Source organism: Pinus tabuliformis, chromosome 6 (genome assembly GCF_031772625.1).
Source record: "Pinus tabuliformis cultivar Carrire ecotype Pingquan chromosome 6, CPIR1, whole genome shotgun sequence".
In the NCBI taxonomy this organism is placed as follows: domain Eukaryota; kingdom Viridiplantae; phylum Streptophyta; class Pinopsida; order Pinales; family Pinaceae; genus Pinus; species Pinus tabuliformis.
In genome coordinates, this window is record NC_142292.1 from 1,459,839,504 (window position 1) to 1,459,861,782 (window position 22,279).

Consider the following 22,279-nt stretch of genomic DNA (forward strand, 5'->3'; position numbering starts at 1 on the left):
AAAGTATAATTATGACCCTCTTTATTAATTATAAAATAAAAAGTAATAACGATTTTTATATTTTTATAAATAACTCATAAACATAAATATGTATTCATGAGTGTTCCATGGGAAGGCCTCCCTCAAAGGGGATGCTCCCCATGTTACCCAAGCTCCGAGGATAGGAGACACCTTGGGAAACATTTCAACGAAAGTAAAGGGTAAATTTTTCCCCAATGTGGAGGATGTGTTTTCCAAAAAGGGGTGCTTGTGGGTACCTCCCTAATGTTGAAATATGTAACTAGGTTCGGTCTTCATAATGACATATGTAATCATGATTTTTATGTATTTGATGTAATAAGAAAAATAAAATTATTACTAATATTCTTGAGGCATGGGTTTCATGCTAAAGAAAATTTATTTTATAGGTGAAGCTCCCATTGAGAGCTTTTAGGCCTTGTCATTGAGTTTCCAAGTCAAGAGAGTCATCGTTATGTATGAAAGAGCCTTCATGGGGATGTTACATATTGTAAAGATAATTTATTTGTGTCAAGGTACTCTCGAAGACCTTGTCATAACAAAAATACCATGTCGACCTACATGTTGGGAACGGGTTCCCCCAATAGCAGTTTTAGGGCTAAAATGCCACGTTTTGGGACAATTTTGTAATAAAGTTATAAAGTCTCTAAATTTTGTGGTCACAGAGTACAAAGGTGTCAAGAGTCATAAAGGGTTGACCGCCCTGATTTTATAAAGTGTCAAGTCGGCTGTAAAGATCTACCCATTGTATCTGGACCATGGGATTGTATAAAAAGGAGCTAAGTAAGTAAGCTCTAGATAGTTATTAGCGAAGTAGAATGGAGATGGTCTCTACAGAGTGATCTAGCTGGGAGAATTCTAAGTGTTTTTGGGTCTTAGCGTAGGTAGAGGTTCTACAGCTAAGTGAACAGAGGGCTTGGGTAGAAGTTCGCAGCTAAGTGCGTAGACCCCTACAGCTATGTGTGCAGGGTGGATAGATTCTATATTAAACTAAAGATATCAATAAAGAGAAGTATTTTGCAATTACTGTGTATTTAGTCTCTGTTAATGCATCTGACTATATCACGTTACGATATGGGTTTATATTACAATGTTTATTTGATGCGCGAATGTATGAGATTATATCTGTTAATTGAACGCAAGTAAGAATATCAGTTTACGTGATGATAACTATAATTAATTGGTAGAATAAGTAAAACACTTGAGATAACTTGGAAACCTATACAATTCATTGTCATAGAAGCACGAAAGTACCTGAACCATTGGGTAGGGCTACACAAAGGCCAATCATAGACCTTCATGGAGGTACTGAAGTGCAGGATAAAGGGTAGATCAATAAGCCCGAAGGCTTACCAACCTGCACGAAGGCAGGACCAGGTGGTATAAAGCAACCTCACGACCATTTCAAGGTGCAAAAACTTGGTTCCAGCATCCCCCCATATTGCTTCGGGTGAGACTTCGATCCACGCTTTGCGGGCTGATGTCAAAAGGGCCAGTAGTGTATTCTAGCAATCCATTATTCTAGCAATCTGTCTTGATGTATTCTAGCAATCCATTATCATCAAACACTGCCTCCATGGGATGCTTCCATGCAACCAAATTAGAGGTGTCTTCCAAGGGATATGCTAGCCTTAGTCCATTGAAGGCAATCTTCTCTGAAATCATGCTACACTCAGTTCCAAATTCGAACCTCTCGAGAAACAACTTCGAAATTCATGTTCTAATGTGATATGAACTTCAATATGTAGAAATTATTTGTAGATTTGCAAGTTCTCGTGAAGTTTTAATCAAAATCAAAAGACACAAAGTACTCTACTACTCTACGAACATTAATTCACAAATTAGAACAAAAATCTCTGACATGTAATAAGAAATCACAAATATGCAAATAATATTTTTCTCATGGAAAACAATCTGCTAAAAACCCCAATGTTTACCTATATTAATCTAAGGAATAAAGATGTATTACAATTTCTTTGCTCAACTTACCACAATCTGCAAGTGCATAACCTATCTCTCTCCTCACTAAGAAGCTCTTACCCAAACTTAGTCAATTAATTCTTGTTCTTGAGCCCATATTTGCCTTCCCAATCCCTGACTAAATAGGCCCCTATTAATTAGGAACTCCCTCCAAAATGCTTTCGCAATTCCTAAGGGTTGATCACCTGACTTCATGCAACACCTGTACACTCAACTAGTTTACAATTGCTAGCTAACTGTCATGCAAACTCCACTACAACTCAGCAAATCCAATTCATTGCATGCATTATTATCTTATTGATTAATAGATAATCCTTAACGTCCCACTACTTAACTGACTACCAACTAGTTCTATTAAGAATTAGAATTAGTTTAACCAATTACAATTGAAATTAACTAAACCTAGGATCCTAAAGCTTAGAAATCACTACATACAACTCAACTTCATGCTTTTAACACCAGCTAACTGAGTTAACTCCTCCAAAATGTATACTCATTACGAATTTCAATTTTCCAAAAAAAACAAAAAATTAAATTTTCATACGGCGCTTTTTATATAAAATTACATTAATTCGAATCAATTACAATCAAAATAACGATTTGAGTGCCTACCTATTCTGGGCAACCCGGGTCCCTTACACGATGGCTATTTTTTTCCGGAATCTTTCACACTCTCGTCAACATATGTACAACACACGTGATGATGTACAAATGATCTGCACTCACATGGAATTCTTATGGAGTTGTCCTTTGCAATTATTAGTTTTCTTTAACATCCAACCCAATGTTGGCACCTATACATAACTTAAAATACACCAGATATTTACAAAACAGGGATTACCAAACAATCAAAGTATTAATGATGAGAAGAAGTCTCTATCCCATTAAATTGGATAGAGATTTTATAATTAAATAGTTTGATACGTAAACTTTGAAAATTTAAAAATCTGTAATTTAATTATTGGTTTTATGCATTTTTTAATATATGCTTAATTTTGTTTTATTTAAAATTGGTAGAGATCTTGTAGATAAAAACTTTGAATGTTGAATTTATATATTCATAAATCCATTTTAAATATAAAAGAAAAAAATCACCATTTCAAAAAAATAAAAATTATGTTATATAATTGGAAAAACGAACTCCAAAATTTAGACAAGGCAGTGTTGCAGGCTCTCCACAACCTGCACCAACTTCGATGTAGTTGCCTCACTGTCGTAATGAGTTACTAATTCTAACATGCTTGGAAGTCACAAGTACGTTTTAATTGATTTTTTTTTTCCCAAGAAATCTAATTGCAGTAGTGTTTAAATTATTATTTAGGATGTAAATGGATTAGTATCATTAAAAATTTTGGAAACTCAAAATCATAAAGATTTATTTATAGTTGAAATAAATTGAGCAATTTGGAAATCCAAAGTTCTGAATCTTCCACATATGTAAGCCTAATTTTAAAATTTTTTAATTAAATTTTGGATTCAGTATTATTAAAAACTTTGGATGACTTTGGAAACTTAAATTCATCGAAATTTACTTATAATTAAAAAAATTTAGCGCACCAGAAACCCACATTTTTAAAGCCAAAATTAAACAATTTCCTATCAAATTTTATCAAAAATCATATTGAAATTTCAATTATTTTAGTAAGTGGACTATTTAGACCAGTACCAAAAAAGTCGTTCGGAGACAATGACCCTTATTACCGTAATTGTCGATTTCTTAAAGTAAAAATATACAGAGCCGTCCGACGTTGTTCTGAAATTTTCTGGCGATCTCGCATGTAGAGAACTTGGAATCTCAAATATAACATATTCACATCTGTCGTATGCGCCACTTGAAGGTGACTGGTAAGAAATTTCACGTGAAATAATCACCGAATTTGCCGACTTTCTGTTCAACATGTACGTGAAAATCTTTTAAGGTATCATTCGTTGTCTCGTGTATTTGCTGAGCGTGAATCAAATTTAAAGGTAGCGCAGACATGGTGACCGTAAATTTCTGTTTTTCTCACCCACATCGAATCCTCCCTTTTCTTCACCTCATATCCTTATTTTCTAGTTCTACCTAAAACTTCTAAAAAAATAACAGCTCATGTCCCTGTCACGGTATTGCCAACCTAATTTCTCTATCATTGATTTCCACCTCACATTACCTGCGCCTCTTAAATAGGCCAAACAGTCAAATATCACTACCAACCTTGCTTTGCCTACAGAAAGAATGTTGAGCCAAATTTATAATACTTGACTAAAATCCTTTGGTAACGAGAAGACAGAAGAAAAAATAGTAATCACATAATTAATTATATATGCCTTGAAAATGATACAGAAATCGAAAAAATTAATCATATAAATATCAATATAATCCTAATAAGGTAAACCATTTTAAAAAACTAGATGGTGGTTTTCAGGGTTTAAGATTTTAGGTGCCTCAATTATTCTAGATAATCTTAAATCTATTTCCATCCTGAAAAAAAGTAATCCAAAAATTTTAACCATTCAAATTATAGGTGATTTAAAAAAAAATACTGTCGTCCCAATAAAAGTGTGGTTAGGAAAGACTACGCCAATTTTGGTTATTTAGGCGGATGAATTTTTAATGTGAAAATGAATTTAAGGCTCTGGAAAATCAGTGAATCTTTTAAATTTTACTGATTTAACAATCTAAAATTAAGATAATCTTAATTCCGAATCACTTCTGAGGTAAACAGATCTAAAAAGAATCTAAAAAAACCACTGCATTCGAGCTTTATATTAAATTTTGCATGAGTGTGATATAAGTAGATAATATAAATTTTGCATGAGTGTGATATAAATAGATATTAATGGAAACTTTAAATTGAAATATATGGGAAAGATTTTATATTAAATTTGATAAATATAAATAAATCATAAAAATATAAATATAAATATAAATAGAAATATATATATATACGTACGTATGGGAAAGTTTTATATTAAATTTTTCATCAATGTTATAAAAATATAAATAGATTTATCCATAGTTTTTTAAAGAAATAAATTTTTTTGGGTCATCTATATATAATTGATTGTTGTTTATTTAAACAAAAATAATAAAGTTAAATTTATATGTTTGTGAACATTTTGTAAAGAAGTGGAATTATTATATATTTTTGTTGGAGATTTTTCTTTTCAATCTTTTCTATAATTTAGTAGGATTGTTTTTGGATTATAGTTGTATAATTTGTAGAATTCAAGTTTGTAAGTATTTTAAGTGAAATTAAATTCTTTTATTAACTTATTTTAAATAACTAAAATCTATAATCTTGAAAAAAATTATATTATAATATTTAGACAAAATTTTAACTAATAATTGAATTTTATTGTCTCCTTATTAACTTTGCTAAAAATTCAACCAATTTTAACTTTATAATTTACAAAATTTTATTATAATATTCATTAACTTTTCAAAACATTTAATCAATATATCAACTAAATTTAAAAGAAAAAGAAAAAAGAAAAATCTATTTAACCTAAAATACATCAGTGTAACTAATACAATGAGCTTAAATTGTATCATTGTAACTCGTGTTTTTGGAGTACATGAAGATCATAACACTTTGTAAAATCTTACAAATATCTAAGTTTTATAGAAACTTTTAATTTAAATTTTAGACAGTTGTATGGAAAGTCTCATTTTGTTTTTAACCACAGTGAATTTTGGGAATCTTATTAAAAAGGGCCAGGAGTGTTTCCCTTGAAATTTAACATTAGGTAGAAAAAATAACATCTCAATAAACCAACCAAGGGAAAAGTCCTCATCCATAACCTTAACTTTTTAATGAGAAATCAGCATGGTACACCTTCGGTAAGTCCTAAAATATTAAAATTACGCATACCTGCCGAAGTATTCAAAGTTAAAATCCATGACCCTCACCTCCTTTATACAGAACATATAGAACAATATCATTTTTTCTTCTTAAAACCCCAATTAGTGATGTGATGTGATGAGATGATTTGAATGACAGATCGCTCTGCTTATATTTTTGTTTGACTATATCCTTCTAGAATAACCATCTGTGGCTAGTATTACAATGAGAACTGTACCAGTTCAAATCAGAAATAAGAATAATCACGCTGTCACGTGGCCATGGTCGGTTCAAGATTTCATGAGGGACTTTTAACTATTTTTTTGTCGACAATTTGAGAATGTATACATCACCTCAGCGAAAGAAAAGTTGCATGAAATCCAATTATTTATTTATATATAATCCCCGTGTCTGAGTGCTGTCTCTGTATATTCAGAGAAGAGGAGATCATCTGCGGTGGAGTTACAAACGAAAAATATCGATGATGGGTAGATCTCCTTGCTGCTCAAACAAGGGACTCAACCGCGGGGCCTGGACCGAAAAGGAGGATATGATTCTTTTCACATACATTCAAATTCATGGCGATGGTCGATGGAAAAAGCTCCCTCAAAATGCGGGTGAATCTCAGGGAATCTCTTACATTGATTTATTCATGCAGCTGTAAATGTGTATTGGAAACCAAATAAGCATAATGGTTTTATTTGGCAGGTCTGAAGCTGTGTGCAAAGAGTTGTAGATTGCGTTAGCTCAACTATCTTCGTCCCGACATTAAACGTGGAAACATTTCTCCCGACGAGGAGGATCTCATTGTTCGGCTGCATCGCCTTCTTGGCAATCGGTATGTAAAGAGTGACTGAAAACTTATTCAATTATCAGAGTTCGTTGATGCCCCAAGTCGGAGGTTCGAATTGCTAATGGCATGGTAATAATTTCAATTGTGATGTGAGTGTCTATATATGCTACCTGCGTGCAGGTGGTCGTTGATAGCAGGACGACTGCCTGGACGAACAGACAACGAAATCAAGAACTACTGGAACAGTCATCTCTGTAAGAAGCTGCCGCTACGAAACCAATCTCAACCCAAATGGGAACAGCGAAACCTGGAGTCGAGGTCAAAAGATCCTTCTTCGTCACAAAATCCTGTGTTGAAAACCACCCCCATAAAAACAACGATCGCAGGGCAACACCCTGAAATTGTAATTGCAAATGGCTGCAGTAATAGTGAAAATTCAGCTTGTGGCTTCAAATTGTGTAATATTAAAAAAACTGCAAATTTCTCCATGTCAGGGTGTGACCTACTTACGAACGATTCCATCACACTGGATGATTTTGAGCCCCTTGCCTCTGAGATGACAGCGCCTAATATTGTTGAAGAAGCAGTTACAAATTCTGTTTTCTCCATGGCAACTTTAAGGGCTGAGGATCCCCCACATTCGGATCATTTGGCAGGCGTAACAGCTACTTTACGTGAAAGTTTATTTGATATGAACGAGCACTCATATCCCGACTGGAATATGTTCTTGTCTGCTGTAACCTGTTCAGCAGATTTAGAATTTGAAGAGTTCTACAGGGAAGCGGCTGCAGAGAGAAATCAGTTTTAAATTTGAATATATATATTTTTTATAAAAGCACAGATATGCAGAGCGTTGGCAGCTTTACAGTCAGTGCCAATTATCAAGGTGTGGAAGAACTCTACAGTAACATGCAACGGGGAAAGCTCGAATATTTATAGAAATTAAGCGCACAGTAGCTGAACTTCCCACTGATGGAATCGGCAGATAAATAAGGGCAGAGGCGTAAAGATAAACATTAGTTGAAGGCCGTAGAGATGTCCCGTAAGATTCATAATTGCTTGTGTTTCTCAGGAATCATAATGACTAGAATTTCAACTATGTTGGTTTAATTTGCATCCATTGCAGAGATCGTAAAAAATTCTCTTACCCATTGATATATGTAAAAATGATTTTTTTCCTTTTTATTTTTTTTGGTTATTTCTATTTAAAAAATTTGATTGAAAAGTCCATCCATTGTGATAAAATTTAATTGAAAAGTCCATACATTGTGATAGGGTGGGTTTTTAAAGCACTTTTAAATGTTAAATGAACGTTACATTATTATTCTTAAACATGATATTAATATAGTCTTACTAATAAAAAAAAAAAAGTTAAATGGAAAAAACAATATAGTTTTATAGATACTAATAACTATTACAACATATATATATATAAATGATATCACAAAAAACAGATCAGAAAAATCAGGCGTGGCAGAGCATGCATGTTCTTCCTCACACTATATCTGTATAGAACAAGCAAAATAATTCTCAAAGAAGACTATTATTTAAAAAGAAGAGTGAAAGAGGCAATTGAAATTGAAACATCCTCCAACAACATGAATAGAGATGACGGACTAAAATTAAGTAACACATGGAAAAGCCTATTAAATAAAATAAAAAAGAAGTAAATACAGATATACGATAAATAAACATATAAATAAATAAATATGGAATAGTCTATAATACGACTTTTTGAAAAATCCGACAAACTGAATTTTCTCATTTCCCGATTAATGTGACATTTTGCGGAGTTCCCTCGCCCCTCGCCGGAGGTCCCTCACTCGTCGCCGTCAGCGTTCAAAATTGAACACGTCAGAGCCCTTCAAAGGGCCTCTGGCACGTCAGAGAAGTAAGGAGAAATTTTTACACGTCAAAAGAAATTTAAAATATGATTTTTGTCATTTAAAAAAAAATTGGAATAATATCTTAAATTTTTTTAAGAAATGCTGTTAAATTTTCAACATTTTTTTAAATTTCATTTTTTCTGAAATTAAAATTTTAAGAATGTTGAATTTGTGAATTTCCTTTCATGTTAAAACTTAAATTCCATTTGAGAAACTCCCATTTCAAAAACAACAATTTCTTTTTGGGTTGTTTTTTCTAATTGTGCATATGATGCAAGTTCTTATTACTTATTTTGTCAAAATTACCTTTTCATACCATTACATTTCGCAGTTTCTAAGTTGCTCTCATTTAGAAAACAACAGTTTCTTTTTGAGTTGTTTTTTCTAATTGTGCATATGATCCAAGTTCTTATTAATTATTATTTCACAATTACCCTTTGATACCATTTCATTTGGTAGTTTCAATTGGGAGCCACTAGATGTCAATATGAGTCATGTATTGGGTCTGTAATTTTATTGGGTTGTGCCTGAAGGCTGCCCAAAGCAAGGTTTGACAACGATTTAAGCTGAAGAGAAGCATAGATTCATGATTCAACAAACACCTATCAAGCAAGGTTTGATGACAATTTATGCTTGGAGAGGAGCGCATTCCACAGGCTTCCTAACGTACTGGATTTTATTTGTTTGCGGATTCCCAATTCCTGGTATGTTTTCATATTCCCAATTTCTGAATGAGTTACTTGTATCAGTGTTAGTAAATGTGCTAGTGACTTGGAGGCAAGATACTAGTAATCCGATTTATCTTTGTTCATAATAATTCTAGATGCCACCCTAAATCTGGAAAGTATGTTACAGAATGCTTGTAGTTTGCTTAACTTATTTTTCTAGAAAACAACAAGTCATCCACAAACATGAGATGTGAAATACCAGTGGTTTTTATTACCCCGCATCTAGCAATTAGTCCATTTTCTCTAGACAACATCATATAGTCATCAATATTAGCCTTAGATCTCAACAGCGTTATACACAACACCTTGTTAGATTAAGCTAATGATCTGAACCCTCAAATACCCATAAGAAATATTTGAGTGTGGTGTTATGGCCTATAGCCTAACACATAGTTTTTCTATAGCAGCATAAACATTACTCTTGATCTTCCAATGATATCCCAACAGGTTGATCCACTGCTTCTTTTAACTTGGCGTCCTTACAAGAAGGAACCATCCTCACATAGTTGCAAGAGGGAGGCTCAAACCGTCCCTTAACTTATTCCAGTTTCATTCTGTATGATGGCTACTTTGCTGCAGCTAGATGACAACAAATAGAAGCCCTTCTAAATTGCATATTTAGGGTCCTTATTACAGTGTATGGGTTCACTACTGATCAACTCTCCTTCGTTGCGAATAGGGCTTCATCATAACTGCGGATTAGGGCATCATCAAACAATAGATTAGTAGGCTTCGTTAGGGCTCCTTTGATAGCGTGTAAGTGTCACCCTTAATTGCGGATTACATCAACCTTGAGGACTGCAGTTAGGGCAGCTTATATAGACTCCTCTTTGACTGTGTCTAGGGCTGGTTAAGGCCTCCTCTTCCCAGTGTATAATGATCCTCTTCTTGCTACGTACACAGGTCTCCTTTTGCTGCATGTAGAAGGGAGAATAATGAGGAGTATCAATTTTGCAGCCAAGTATAGGGACTGTAGTTCCAATAATTTGAGATGTGCAAATATTGGAAGTCTCAGCTTTCCAAAATAGTTTTAATAGACAATAGAATAGTGAGTTGGTCAAATTTGAAGTTTATAAGCTACAATTACACTGATACTTCCTCTATAAGCTAGAATTTATTTTTAATTTTATAAATGAGACCTTCCATATACTTTTAATATAAGTATTTTTGTTTCTTCATATTTTTATTTTTATTTCAATTCCATTAAGATATAATTATGCCTATATGTTTATTTTTTGTACTCATATGCAGTTTCCCAACTATGATTTTGTCCCTATAGTTGGTTCAATTGTGGCTGAGTTCAAGGCCTGCTCAATATGATCTTATGTGACTACATTTCTCAATCACATGTGTAAGAGTAATTCATTTACTAATGCAGCCTTTGACGTAGTGGTATATTTTTGTTTGTGAAAAAATAAAAAGAAATTTGAAAATAATTTACTATTGTCAATTGAATTGCTTTTTTTTTTATGCTTTTCATTATAGAAGTGCGACCTAGATGTGTGCCCTTCTAAATTAAATGAAGATCTGCCCTTCAAATTTGATCACTGGTCGCCGTCCATCCACTGCCGTTATGCCCTCCACGTTGTCCGCATAGCATGTCATTCATCATATATGATACATGAACCATCATCCATCAAAGTTGAATTTTAAAATTGCCGCGTTTTACATGAAATTTGTTTTGAATTTGAATGGTACAACTGCTAGTCTAACTAACAACCATAGACTAGTCTGGCCAACATTCGGCTTCCCCAAACAGCAGTGTTCTCTCTCATCCGATATGAATGCACCTTTAGCTACGGCGTTGGATCGTGCACACCAAACCCTGGTCAAGGCAACATTGGTTTCATTATTTACGACGACGATGATGGTTTTGTTGTGGAGAAGTTCAGCGCATATGTTAAGGATTGCTTCAGACTGCGCAGCAATGCTTCTCCTTACAAATCCCTAATCGTTGGTCTTCAACATGCTCTCTGGCTCGACATCACCGCGGTTGGACATTGGAAGGTCCTTATCCAGTAGGTAATAAGTCCTCTCCTCTCTTTCTGGATTTAAAATTAATATATTATGATTGCATTGTAAGGGCAATTGGAGAGTGGATAGCCCGTGGCTGAAGAGATACCGCATCAGAGTTCCGAAATTGGCTTCGTAGTTCCAGAGCTTGAGAATGGAGCATATCTATTCTCAACATAATTCTGAAGCACGTTCCCTAGCCCGGGCAGGCTTTTACAGTAGACGTGCAAAGCGTGAGATTTTGCAGAGGTGCAGATAAGACCCAGAGTCTGCCAAGATTTTTCAGTTTTATTTCTTTATATTGGCCTCTTAAGCTCTATGATTCAAGGTTGTTTTGAGTTGTTTGTTTTGTTTGGTTGCTTGCCTGGTAAAGGGTTTCATTAATATGCCAAAAACGCTTTTAATTGATAAATCCCAGGTTCGTTGGTTGCAGGATTTGCATTCACGGGAGAGATTGTTTGGTGCAAGATGAAGTTCATGCTCAACTGGACCGTAGCAAACTCTGATAACATGTGCTCATTGAATGTCATTTTCTGCAGAAAGCGCACTAAACAAGTGAATGCCATACTATTTGGATTGGGATTGCAAGGTACCATTTCACCATCTCTGGGCAGCTTCTCATTATTACGCCCTCTGAATCTTTCTCAGGATAACTTCACAGGAAGAATTCCAACGGAGTTTTTCCAGTTGAAGGCGCTGGGAGTACTCGACCTCAGCTATAATTTGCTCCGTGGTTATATTCCAAAAACTAGGTGTAATTGTACAAAGCTGCAATGGATCCGACTTTCAAGAAACAGGTTGATAAGAAGAATACCAACAGAATTCGGTGGTCTAGTCCAGTTCGAACAACTCCGGTTGGCAAACAATAGTCTTATCGAAAATATTCAAAGTTATGTTATGGAGCACGAGTCTGCCCAGAATTATGTGATGGAGAGATGATGCTCCATTTATATTAATATAATTAAATGATTTGTATATACAAATTAAAAAAACTTTAATTTAAATATTTTTTTTTACTTTTAAAATGCCAATTTCATGATTTTGTATTTCTAAATGTGAATTTTTTGAACTAAAATATAAAACATGGCGCATTAATTAATTGAAGTATACGTTTGCAGAATTTTTAAATTTACATTATTTTTTAGAAATTAATAAAAAATAAAAAAATAACGAGAATATGATTTTAATATATTTTTAAATATTTTTTATTTATTAAACTGATTATAATTTTTTTGCCAAAAGTATTTTTTTAATTCGAGTATGATTATTAATATTGACAAAAAAATTACATATTTGGTATATGACAAGCAACAATTAATTGAAAGAAGTGTTTTTTTTCAAATATCTTGGAGTTCATATTATATGTTCAACTAAAGTTATATCATTGAAAAAAATATTAATAGAGTTTCTAAAGTTTATAATGGATTTAGAGGAAGTCCTCAAGAAAGATACAACAAATTCAAAACAACTTAATTTCAAAAATCTATTCACTTCATGAAAGCAAAGCAAATCATCTCTCATTGAGAGCATGACTATGGTTGTGTATGTAATGTATAATAAGAGGTTAAACCACATGGAAACCAAGACGTTCTATAAAATCATTTCAATCTAGCTAAAACCACCTTTGACTCAAGATGGATGACATAAAGAGGCTTGATCTTGGTTAGACCATGCAAACATAAAAAAAAAAAAGATATCATTTTGGGGAATAAGGATAATATAAAAATTGTGGTGTGATAAGGAGTTCCAGTTAAAAAAAATTAAGATATAAACATTGTTAAATAAGAACAAATTCACAAAATCTAAGAGTAAATATGAATTTGTAAAACTTATTTTGTAACATGAATTTTTTTTTATAGGATGTCCATGATGATAATAAAGTTAAGTCTAATGTGATGAGATTGTAAGGGCACACAAAATTATGGTGGGAAGAGGTGCTAGCACAAAGGGAAAATAAAGGAAAAGAAAAAGTTAAGAGCTATGATAGGATGGTACAAAATTCAAAAGAAAATTTAAGCCTAAATATTATTAGTTGAATGTTTTTAGACAAATGCAAAATCTTAGACAAAAGCTATGATGATTAAAGAATATATAGAGGAGTTTTATCAAATCAATATTAGAGTATGTTATGTGGAAGAGGATGAGGAGCTGAGAGTATCCAGGTACATAAATGGATTGAGATATGATATCCAAGATGAGATAAGCATTCTACCCCTAACAATAGTTGAGGAGGCATACCAAGTTACTCTTAAAGCAGTGGAAAATTTTGCAAGGAAACAAAGTCAAAGAGGAAGACGAAGAAGTTTGACAAGGGGTAAAGGGCAGTAGGAAATAGAGGAAGATTCCAGGTTCAATGAGAGGAAGCAACTTAAAACAATTGAGCCAAGCATATAGAAGAAGTGAGTGTAGAAGTGGAATATTCTTTTGAAGTTGACAAGAATCTCATCTAATTCCTATAATAGCTTTTTATTACTTCTCCTTCCCCTTCTCTATCATCCTTCAATGGTTTTAAGGGATGTATGAAAAAATGTAGATTGATGCCTAGATTATGGTTATTACAGTTATTACATGATGGTTGTTACGTGTGAAGAATATCTTTTCTTAGCAAGGCTTCCTTGAGGATTTGTACATGATGTTCTAATATCGACTAAGGGTCTTTTCCCTTCTAAACTACTGCAATGGCCTGGATATCTAGGGAATCTAGATCCATATCTTTTGGGGTGTCTTGAATTCTTGGATTGGTCCTTCTGACATAATCACCTAATTGGTAGTGGGTATGTTCTTTTTTGGCTATGAGATTGACTTTGTTAGCTGGGTTTGTTGTTTTTCCTGTTAGATAAACTTGACCCTATGGTGGAGTTGAGGTTATGTCAACAGTTATGGTTAACAGTTGTGGTTTTGGGCACCTAGTATTGGTGACTCATGGTATTGAGCTCATGGTATTACATGTAGTTGAAGCCCTTAAAAAGGCTGTGTATTCTCCATTGTAGGCAGCGATGGTTGAGCGGTGAAAGCTCAGGTTGTTGGCCGGCTTGGTTGTGTTTTAGCCAAGGACAATAATAGACCTATTGTTGGTTGGTTTTCCCCCCAATTGGGGTTTTCCAGATAATCATGGTGTACATGGTTTGAATGTGTATTTCTTGATTGTTATATTTATTTCTCTTGAACCCTAACAAGTGGTATCAGAGCTCTGGTTGGCAAGGGCCTTGGATAGCTGTTCGAAATGTTCCCATCGACAAAGTGGTGGCGCTGGTTGAAGCAATAGCTCGTTGCACAAACCAGCAACAACAATGTCTGTTGAGTGATGGTTCGATGAGGAGCAAGAAGAAAATGAAATCTGAGTCTCGAGCCTTTGCTAAACCCTGGGAATATTTTTTGGAAATTTAAATTAAATTTTGAAAGTTTAAATTAGATTGAGTTGAGTTGAGTTTGGAGTCCAGGAGTGTTGTCCAGAGGCTGCGTGAAAGGGAGGAAGTCGAGAAAGTTGTGTCTGGAGTCTAGGAGTGTTGTCCAGAGGCTGTGTCAAAGGGAGGAAGTCGAGAAAGTTGTTGCCAAACCCTGTGAACGCTGCGTGTCTGTGCGTGAAGGCGTGTAGATCTCTACGTGCCAAATCCTGTCTCTGCGTGAAGGTGAGCAGAAGCCTGTTGCCTGCATATAGAGTGCTGCCTGCGTGTACGAGAGGAAGACTCGCTGCTGCGTGGCATGAAAGCTCGAGTCGAGGTGTTGCGTATTCTCTGCGTGTATTCTCTGAGGGGAGGCCGTGAAGACCAAATCCACTGCCCTCTGCGTGAAGACCGAACTGTTTGCATTCCTGCGTGAGAACCCCTCCATCGTTGACCACGCTGCTATTATCGAAGAGAAAGGAGGACGCAAAGGATTACCAGAAAGCTTGTCTGAGTTGAAAACCTGTCTGATCTGCTGAAGCCGAGAGATCAAAACAAAAGAATAGAGCATTGTTTTCAGAAAATCAAGAAAGTCGGCAGTTCAAGTTGTGTGGGTCAAGATAGCAACAAAATAAAAATAAAATGGAAATTTTCATGTAAATGGGTATACGACTGTAAGACCTGGTAAGGCATGCGTACCCCAGTAAATCACTGGTAAAGTCTGAATGTCCACTTGGGTGATATGGGGATGCATGTGGTGGTATGGTGAAGCATGCTGAACTAGGACAGCTTGTGAGATTATCAAATACCCTAACATTGACTGGGTAGGGCTTGAGGTGAGTGATGGCTGGCTCACTTGGCAGATTTGGCTAGATTTGCCCAAGGAAAACCCAAAGTCAAGTTTAAAGGGGGGATTGTTAGTTAAACTTGACCCTATGGTGGAGTTGAGGTTATGTCAACAGTTATGGTTAACAGTTGTGATTTTGGGCACCTAGTATTGGTGACTCATGGTATTGAGCTCATGGTATTACATGTAGTTGAAGCCCTTAAAAAGGCTGTGTATTCTCCATTGTAGGCAACCATGGTTGAGCGGTGAAAGCTCAGGTTGTTGGCCGGATTGGCTGTGTTTTAGCCAAGGACAATAATAGATCTATTGTTGGTTGGTTTTCCCCCCAATTGGGGTTTTCCAGATAATCATGGTGTACATGGTTTGAATGTGTATTTCCTGATTGTTATATTTATTTCTCTTGAACCCTAACATTTCCTCTAGTTGTTTCTATTAACCCATTGCCACATGGTTTTTGGTTATATTACATTGGGATACCTCTTTAAAGGAGGGATCTTATAACTTAGCTAGTGACTCAAAGTTATTAGGAGTTGATATTTACATATATGTCATGGAAGTTGGTTGTGGTTTGGTTTGTCAATACTGTTGATTGGGCTAGATAAAGTCGTCCTTGTTCATTTGAGATTCAAAGTTTTTGGTAGGCTTTGCTTTTTGTGTGGGATAATCCCTAAAAAGGTGACCATATTCATGGCATTTTTTGCACTGCAAGGGGATGTGCTCATTTTCTAATGATTGCTTCCATACTATATCCTGATACAATATATCAATCAAAGCCAATAGGAATTGTGTTATGTCCATATTCACATAGATCATGGCATATGATGTATATAGTCCCCTTTGAGTAACCTTAAAGGTTTTGACAAAGTGCCCCAACACATTTGCTATGCACTAAAGAGTTTCTTCCTCCCAAAATTCTTTTGGAAAAGAGAAGAGCTAGATCTAGATTGGCATCATTTTGAAATTTTGTTTCCCTTGGCTTAAATTGTCCATCCAAAATTGGAGGTATAGTCCAACATAATTAAAGAAGTATAATCTTTCGAAAATTCAAGTCCAATTCACAATATTGGCAAAGATTATTATGGAAAATTCCTTTGCTCCTAACTCCAAATCAATTTGCTCTTTTTGTATCCATATTATCAAGGCTCTTTTTTATGGGACAAAATCACATAAATTTGTTAATTAAGACATGGTCTTGTGTAAAATGAATATGTTCCTCAATCCTATTCGATTTAATCTCACATTTAAGGTATGTGTTGCTTTAGACAAATAATGACCTGATCCTCATGATTACAAGGTAGTTCCTAGTAGTGGATCTCTAGAAGAAGAGATTCCCTTCATACATTCCCCTTATCACGAAAATTGAATGGAGGGGTTGCATGTGTAGCCCATCATTTTTTGATTCATGCATTGCCAAAGATCATGTTACTATAAGAGAGAGACCGCCCCCTCCCCTTGAGTGCACCATGGTTACATTAAAGAGAAAAACCCTAGAATACAATAAACTAGTCGAGTGAAAAAACAAAAAAAAAAAACTTGAATTCCAATTACATAACTCTAATTAAACTTAGATTTTTCGTCACTTAAAATCACCCTTCTTATACATACATCTAATTTTATAAAAAAATAATTATCAAATATATAATTAATTTGTATGTTATATTAATTTCATAAACCTTAACTACATTAAAATAATATTATAAAGATTAATATTATAAATATTTTTTTAAAATTTTATATTTGTAAAATATTAAATTTTAATGTTTTTAAATAAACCTTTTAAAGAAAACCAAAGAATAGTTAACACCTGAATATTGAGAGAATAAAGATCTTACACTCCTAAAAGCAAGCGTATCCAACGCTTTTGGTATTATTATGGAGGATTTTTACATTTTATTTCGACAATGTGTTAATTTAGTATGAGTTATTTTACATATTAATTTAAGAATTTTTAAGGGTGTACATTTTCTTTCAAAAAATTTTAATCGAAAAATATATTTTGCAGATTTTTTTTACTATAGGATAAATTTGGATTTAAAGTGCATAATAACTAATAAATTTCATGGCGTAATTTTTCTTCAAAATAATTTTATTTTATATATATATCAAAATCATTAAGTGAAATGAGGGAATTTGACTATGGTAAAAGCAATATTGTAGTGTGACTTCAACATGGTGCTATCAACTATGGAAAAAAATGGGAAGAAGAAAGGTAAGGGACTTATTTGGAGAGAAGATAGAGGACCTAATTTTATATTGAGAGTTTGTGAATATTTTCCGAAAGGGAGGAAAGTATACCTAGTCAAATAGAAGGAATGGAATAGGTCATATAGTTGTTAAGTTGGATCATTTACTCATTCATCACACCTTTCCATTGGAAAATTTATTAATAACACTTTTCCATTGGAAAATTTATTAATAACATCTTTCCATCAGAAAGTTTATTAATAACCTCATAAATAACTTTGTTCAAAATTCCCTACCATAAAACTATCACTCTATCCCTCCATTTGATTCATGATTTTGGTTCCCTTCCCTTTCAATTCAATTCATTGTCATTGTAATAACCAAGAGTAATGGAAATAATAAAAGAAACCTAGAGAAAATTTATTGCAAGGTGCCCATTCATTTCCATTTTTTTGGCAATTTAGAGGAACAAATATATATCTAAAAGAATAGGCCAAAATTCATATTATAAATCATCATAGAAAGTAATGTACATTCAAATCCAATTGAGCCTACAATATTATCTAGAAACAAAATAAGTGATCTAATAGAGTTTAGTGTTAGAGATGGTAGTTGAGGTATGTGATCAAATTAGTGGTCAAGTCGGCCTATGCCAAATTAGTGCCATTCATTATGGAGTTAGGAAATGCACTTTTCTAACTTATTGTGAGTGATCACTTCCTTCTAGGTTGGTATAAAGATTCATTATATTCCATACCTTCATTGTGTTGTCATGTTGGCCATAAAAAGGCATTTGGGATCTTCAGTAGCATGAGAGTTACAGTACATCTAGAGTTGCAACACTTCAACCATCGACCTAGAGTTCTATCTTTACCTAATCATGGTGTTGTGGTAAGTGTTGTTGCTATCCAAATCGATTAGCAAAAATATGGCAACAACACTTCTACCATAATTTTTTCAATTAAAATTTGTTGAAAGAAAATGTACACCCTTAAAAATTCCTAAATTAATATGTAAAATAACTTATACTAAATTAACACATTGTCATACATATATATATAATGAATGTAAAAATCCTCTATAATAATACCCTATAAAAGTGTTGGATACACTTTTAGGAGTGTAAGATCTTTATTCTCTCAATATTCAGGTGTCAATTATTCTTTGGTTCTCTTTAAAAAGTTTCTTTAGAAACATCAAAATTTAATATTTTACAAATACAAAATTTTAATAAAAATCATTATAATATTATTTTTATGTAGTTAAGGTTTATGAAATTAATATAACATACAAATTAATTATAGATTTGAAAATTATTTTTTTATAAAATTAGATGTGTGTATAAGGGGTGATTTTAAGCCATTTTATAAAAATTTCCCCTACTTTAAGAGTAACTTGGTATGCCTTGTCAATTGTTGTAAGGGGTAGAATGCATATCTCATTTGGGATATCATATCTCAATTCACTGATTTACCTGAATACTCTCAACTCCTCATCCTCTTCCACATAACTTACTCTAATATTGATCCGATAAAACTCTTCTATATATTCTTTGTCCACCATAGCCTTTTGTCTGAGATTTTGCATTTGTCTAAAAACATTCAATTAATAATATTTTGGCTTAAATTTTCCTTTGAATGTTGTACCATCCTATCACAGCTCTTAACTTTTTCTTTTCCTTTATTTTCCCTTTGTGCTAGCACCTCTTCCCACCATAATTTTGTGTGCCCTTTCAACTAATAATATTTTGGCTTAAATTTTCCTTTGAATGTTGTACCATCCTATCATAGCTCTTAACTTTTTCTTTTCCTTTATTTTCCCTTTGTGCTAGCACCTCTTCCCACCATAATTTTGTGTGCCTTTTCAATCTCATCACCTTAACTTTCTTATCATCATTGACATCCTATCAAAAATTCATGTTACAAAATAAGTTTTACAAATTTAGATTTGCTCTTAGATTTTGTGAATTAAGCTTATGAGAATTTGTTCTTATTTTAACAATGTTTATATTTTTTTTTTACTTGGAACTCCTTATCACACCACAATTTTTACATTATCCTTATTCCCCAAAATGATATCTTTTTTTATGCTTACATGGTCTAACCAGGATCAAGCCTCCTTATGTCACCCATCTTAAGTCAAGGGTGGTTTTGGCTAGACTTTGAAATGATTTTATAAAACGACTTGTTTTCCATGTGGTTTAACCTCTTATTATACATTTCATACACAACCATAGTCATGCTCTCAATGAAAAGTGGTTTGCTTTGCTTTCATGAAGTGAATAGAATTTTAAAATTAAGTTGTTTTGAATTTGTTGTATCTTTCTTGAGGACTTCCTCTAGGTTCATTATAAACTTTGGAAACTCTATTAATCTTTTTTTCAATAATATAACTTTAATTGAATCTGTGATATGAACTCCAAGATATTTGAAAAAAGACACTTCAATTAATTGTTGATTGTCATATACCAAATATGTATTTTTTTAAATTTAATTATCATGATTTTCATTTTGTTAATATTAATAATCATACTCAAATTAAAAAAATCATAAATATATATAAAATTTGAAAATGCTCAAAGTGAAAAAAAATTATAATCAGTTTAATAAATAAAAAATATATTAAAATCACATTCTCCTTACTTATTATTATTATTATTTTTTCTTCTAGAAATTAAAGTAAATTTAAAAATTCCCAAAACTTATACTTCAATTACTAAAAACTTATACTTCAATTAATTATTAATGTGTATTTCTTTATATTTTAGTTTAAAAAATTCCCATTTTGAAAAGTAAAATCACGAAATTGCCATTTAATTTTTTTTTTTTAAATTAAAGTTTTTTTTAATTTGTACATACAAATCATTTAATTATATTAATATAAATGGAGCATCTCTGGTCCATAAGAATAAATGGAGAAAGATTCAGAGGGCGTAATAATGAGAAGTTGCCCAGAGATGGTGAAATGGTACCTTGCAATCCCAATCCAAGTAGTATGGCATTCACTCATTTAGTGCGCTTTCTGCAGAAAATGACATTCAATGAGCACATGTTATCACAGTTTGCTACGGTCCAGTTGAGCATGAACTTCTTCTTGCACCAAACAATCTCTCCCGTGAATGCAAATCCTGCAACCAACGAACCTTGGATTTATCAATTAAAAGCGTTTTTGGCATATTAATGAAACCCTTTACCAGGCAAGAAACCAAACAAAACAAACAACTCAAAACAACCTTGAATCATAGAGCTTAAGAGGCCAATATAAAGAAACAAAACTGAAAAATCTTGGCAGACTCTGGGTCTTATCTGCAGCTCTGCAAAATCTCCTGCTTTGCACGTCTACTGTAAAAGCCTGCCCGGGCTAGGGAACGTGCTTCAGACTTATGTTGAGAATAGATATGCTCCATTCTCAAGCTCTGGAACTATGAAGCCAATTTCGGAACTCTGATGCGGTATCTCTTCAGCCACGGGCTATCCACTCTCCAATTGCCCTTACAATGCAATCATAATATATTAATTTTAAATCCAGAAAGAGAGGAGAGGACTTATTACCTACTGGATAAGGACCTTCCAATGTCCAACCGCGGAGATGTCAAGCCAAAGAGCATGTTGGAGACCAACGATTAGGGATTTGTAAGGAGAAGCATTGTTGCGCAGTCTGAAGCAATCCTTAACATATGCGCTGAACTTCTCCACAACAAAACCATCATCGTCGTCGTAAATAATGAAACCAATGTTGCCATGACCAGGGTTTGGTGTGCACGATCCAGCGCCGTAGCGAAAGGTGCATTCATATCGGACGAGAGAGAACACTGCTGTTTGGGGAAGCCGAATGTTGGCAAGACTAGTCTCTGGTTGTTTGGGGGAGCCGAATGTTAGCTAGACTAGCAGCTGTGCCATTCAAATTCAAAACAAATTTCGTGTAAAACGCGGCAATTTTAAAATTCAACTTTGATGGATGATGGTTCATGTATCATATATGATGAATGACATGCTATGCGGACAACGTGGAGGGCATAACGGCAGTCGACGGACGGCGACGGGTGAGGGACCTCCGGCGAGGGGCGAGGGAACTCCGCGAAATGTCACATCAATCGGGAAATGAGAAAATTCAGTTCGCCGAATTTCTCAAAAAGTCGCATTATAGACTACTCCAATAAATATAACCTATCACAACTAACACCCTATTTAACCCTAGTAAGTCATTTTAAATAAACCTTCAAACTATATCTTTAAAATTATTTTCATTACTAGTTAATACATATGCAAAATAAATAAATAAATAAATAAATAAATAAATATATATATATATATATATATATATATATATATATATATATATATATATATAATAATAATAAATTTTAATAATTACATAATCATTCACTAATTAAACCATTAACATAATAGTAGTAGTAATAATAATAATAATAATAATAATAATAATAATAATAATAATAATAATAATAATAATAATAATAATAATATTATTATTATTATTATTATTATTATTATTATTATTATTATTATTAGTATTATTAACTAGTTAGTCATTTAATAAGTCTACAATAAAATGAGACATCAAATAATTTCTCTTTTAACTATTAATAGCTCCATGACTTTA

The 22,279-nt window shown here is 33.4% G+C and overlaps 1 protein-coding gene across 1 annotated transcript; it reads left to right on the plus strand.

Annotated features, from left to right (window-relative positions):
- Positions 1-6,400: 6,400 nt before the first annotated feature.
- On the plus strand, positions 6,401-7,423 carry LOC149264127 (uncharacterized). The gene is made up of 3 exons (XM_089395838.1): positions 6,401-6,439; positions 6,569-6,660; positions 6,796-7,423. Exons 1-3 carry the CDS (start codon positions 6,401-6,403, stop codon positions 7,421-7,423), a joined length of 759 nt encoding a protein of 252 aa, XP_089251964.1.
- Positions 7,424-22,279: the final 14,856 nt, after the last annotated feature.

Coding starts and splice junctions, on each gene's coding strand:
- LOC149264127 (XM_089395838.1), top strand. CDS start 6,401: ATGGCGATGGTCGATGGAAAAAGCTCCCTCAAAATGCGG. Junction 6,440..6,568: donor AAAGCTCCCTCAAAATGCGG/GTGAATCTCAGG, acceptor AGATTGCGTTAG/CTCAACTATCTTCGTCCCGA. Junction 6,661..6,795: donor CATCGCCTTCTTGGCAATCG/GTATGTAAAGAG, acceptor ACCTGCGTGCAG/GTGGTCGTTGATAGCAGGAC.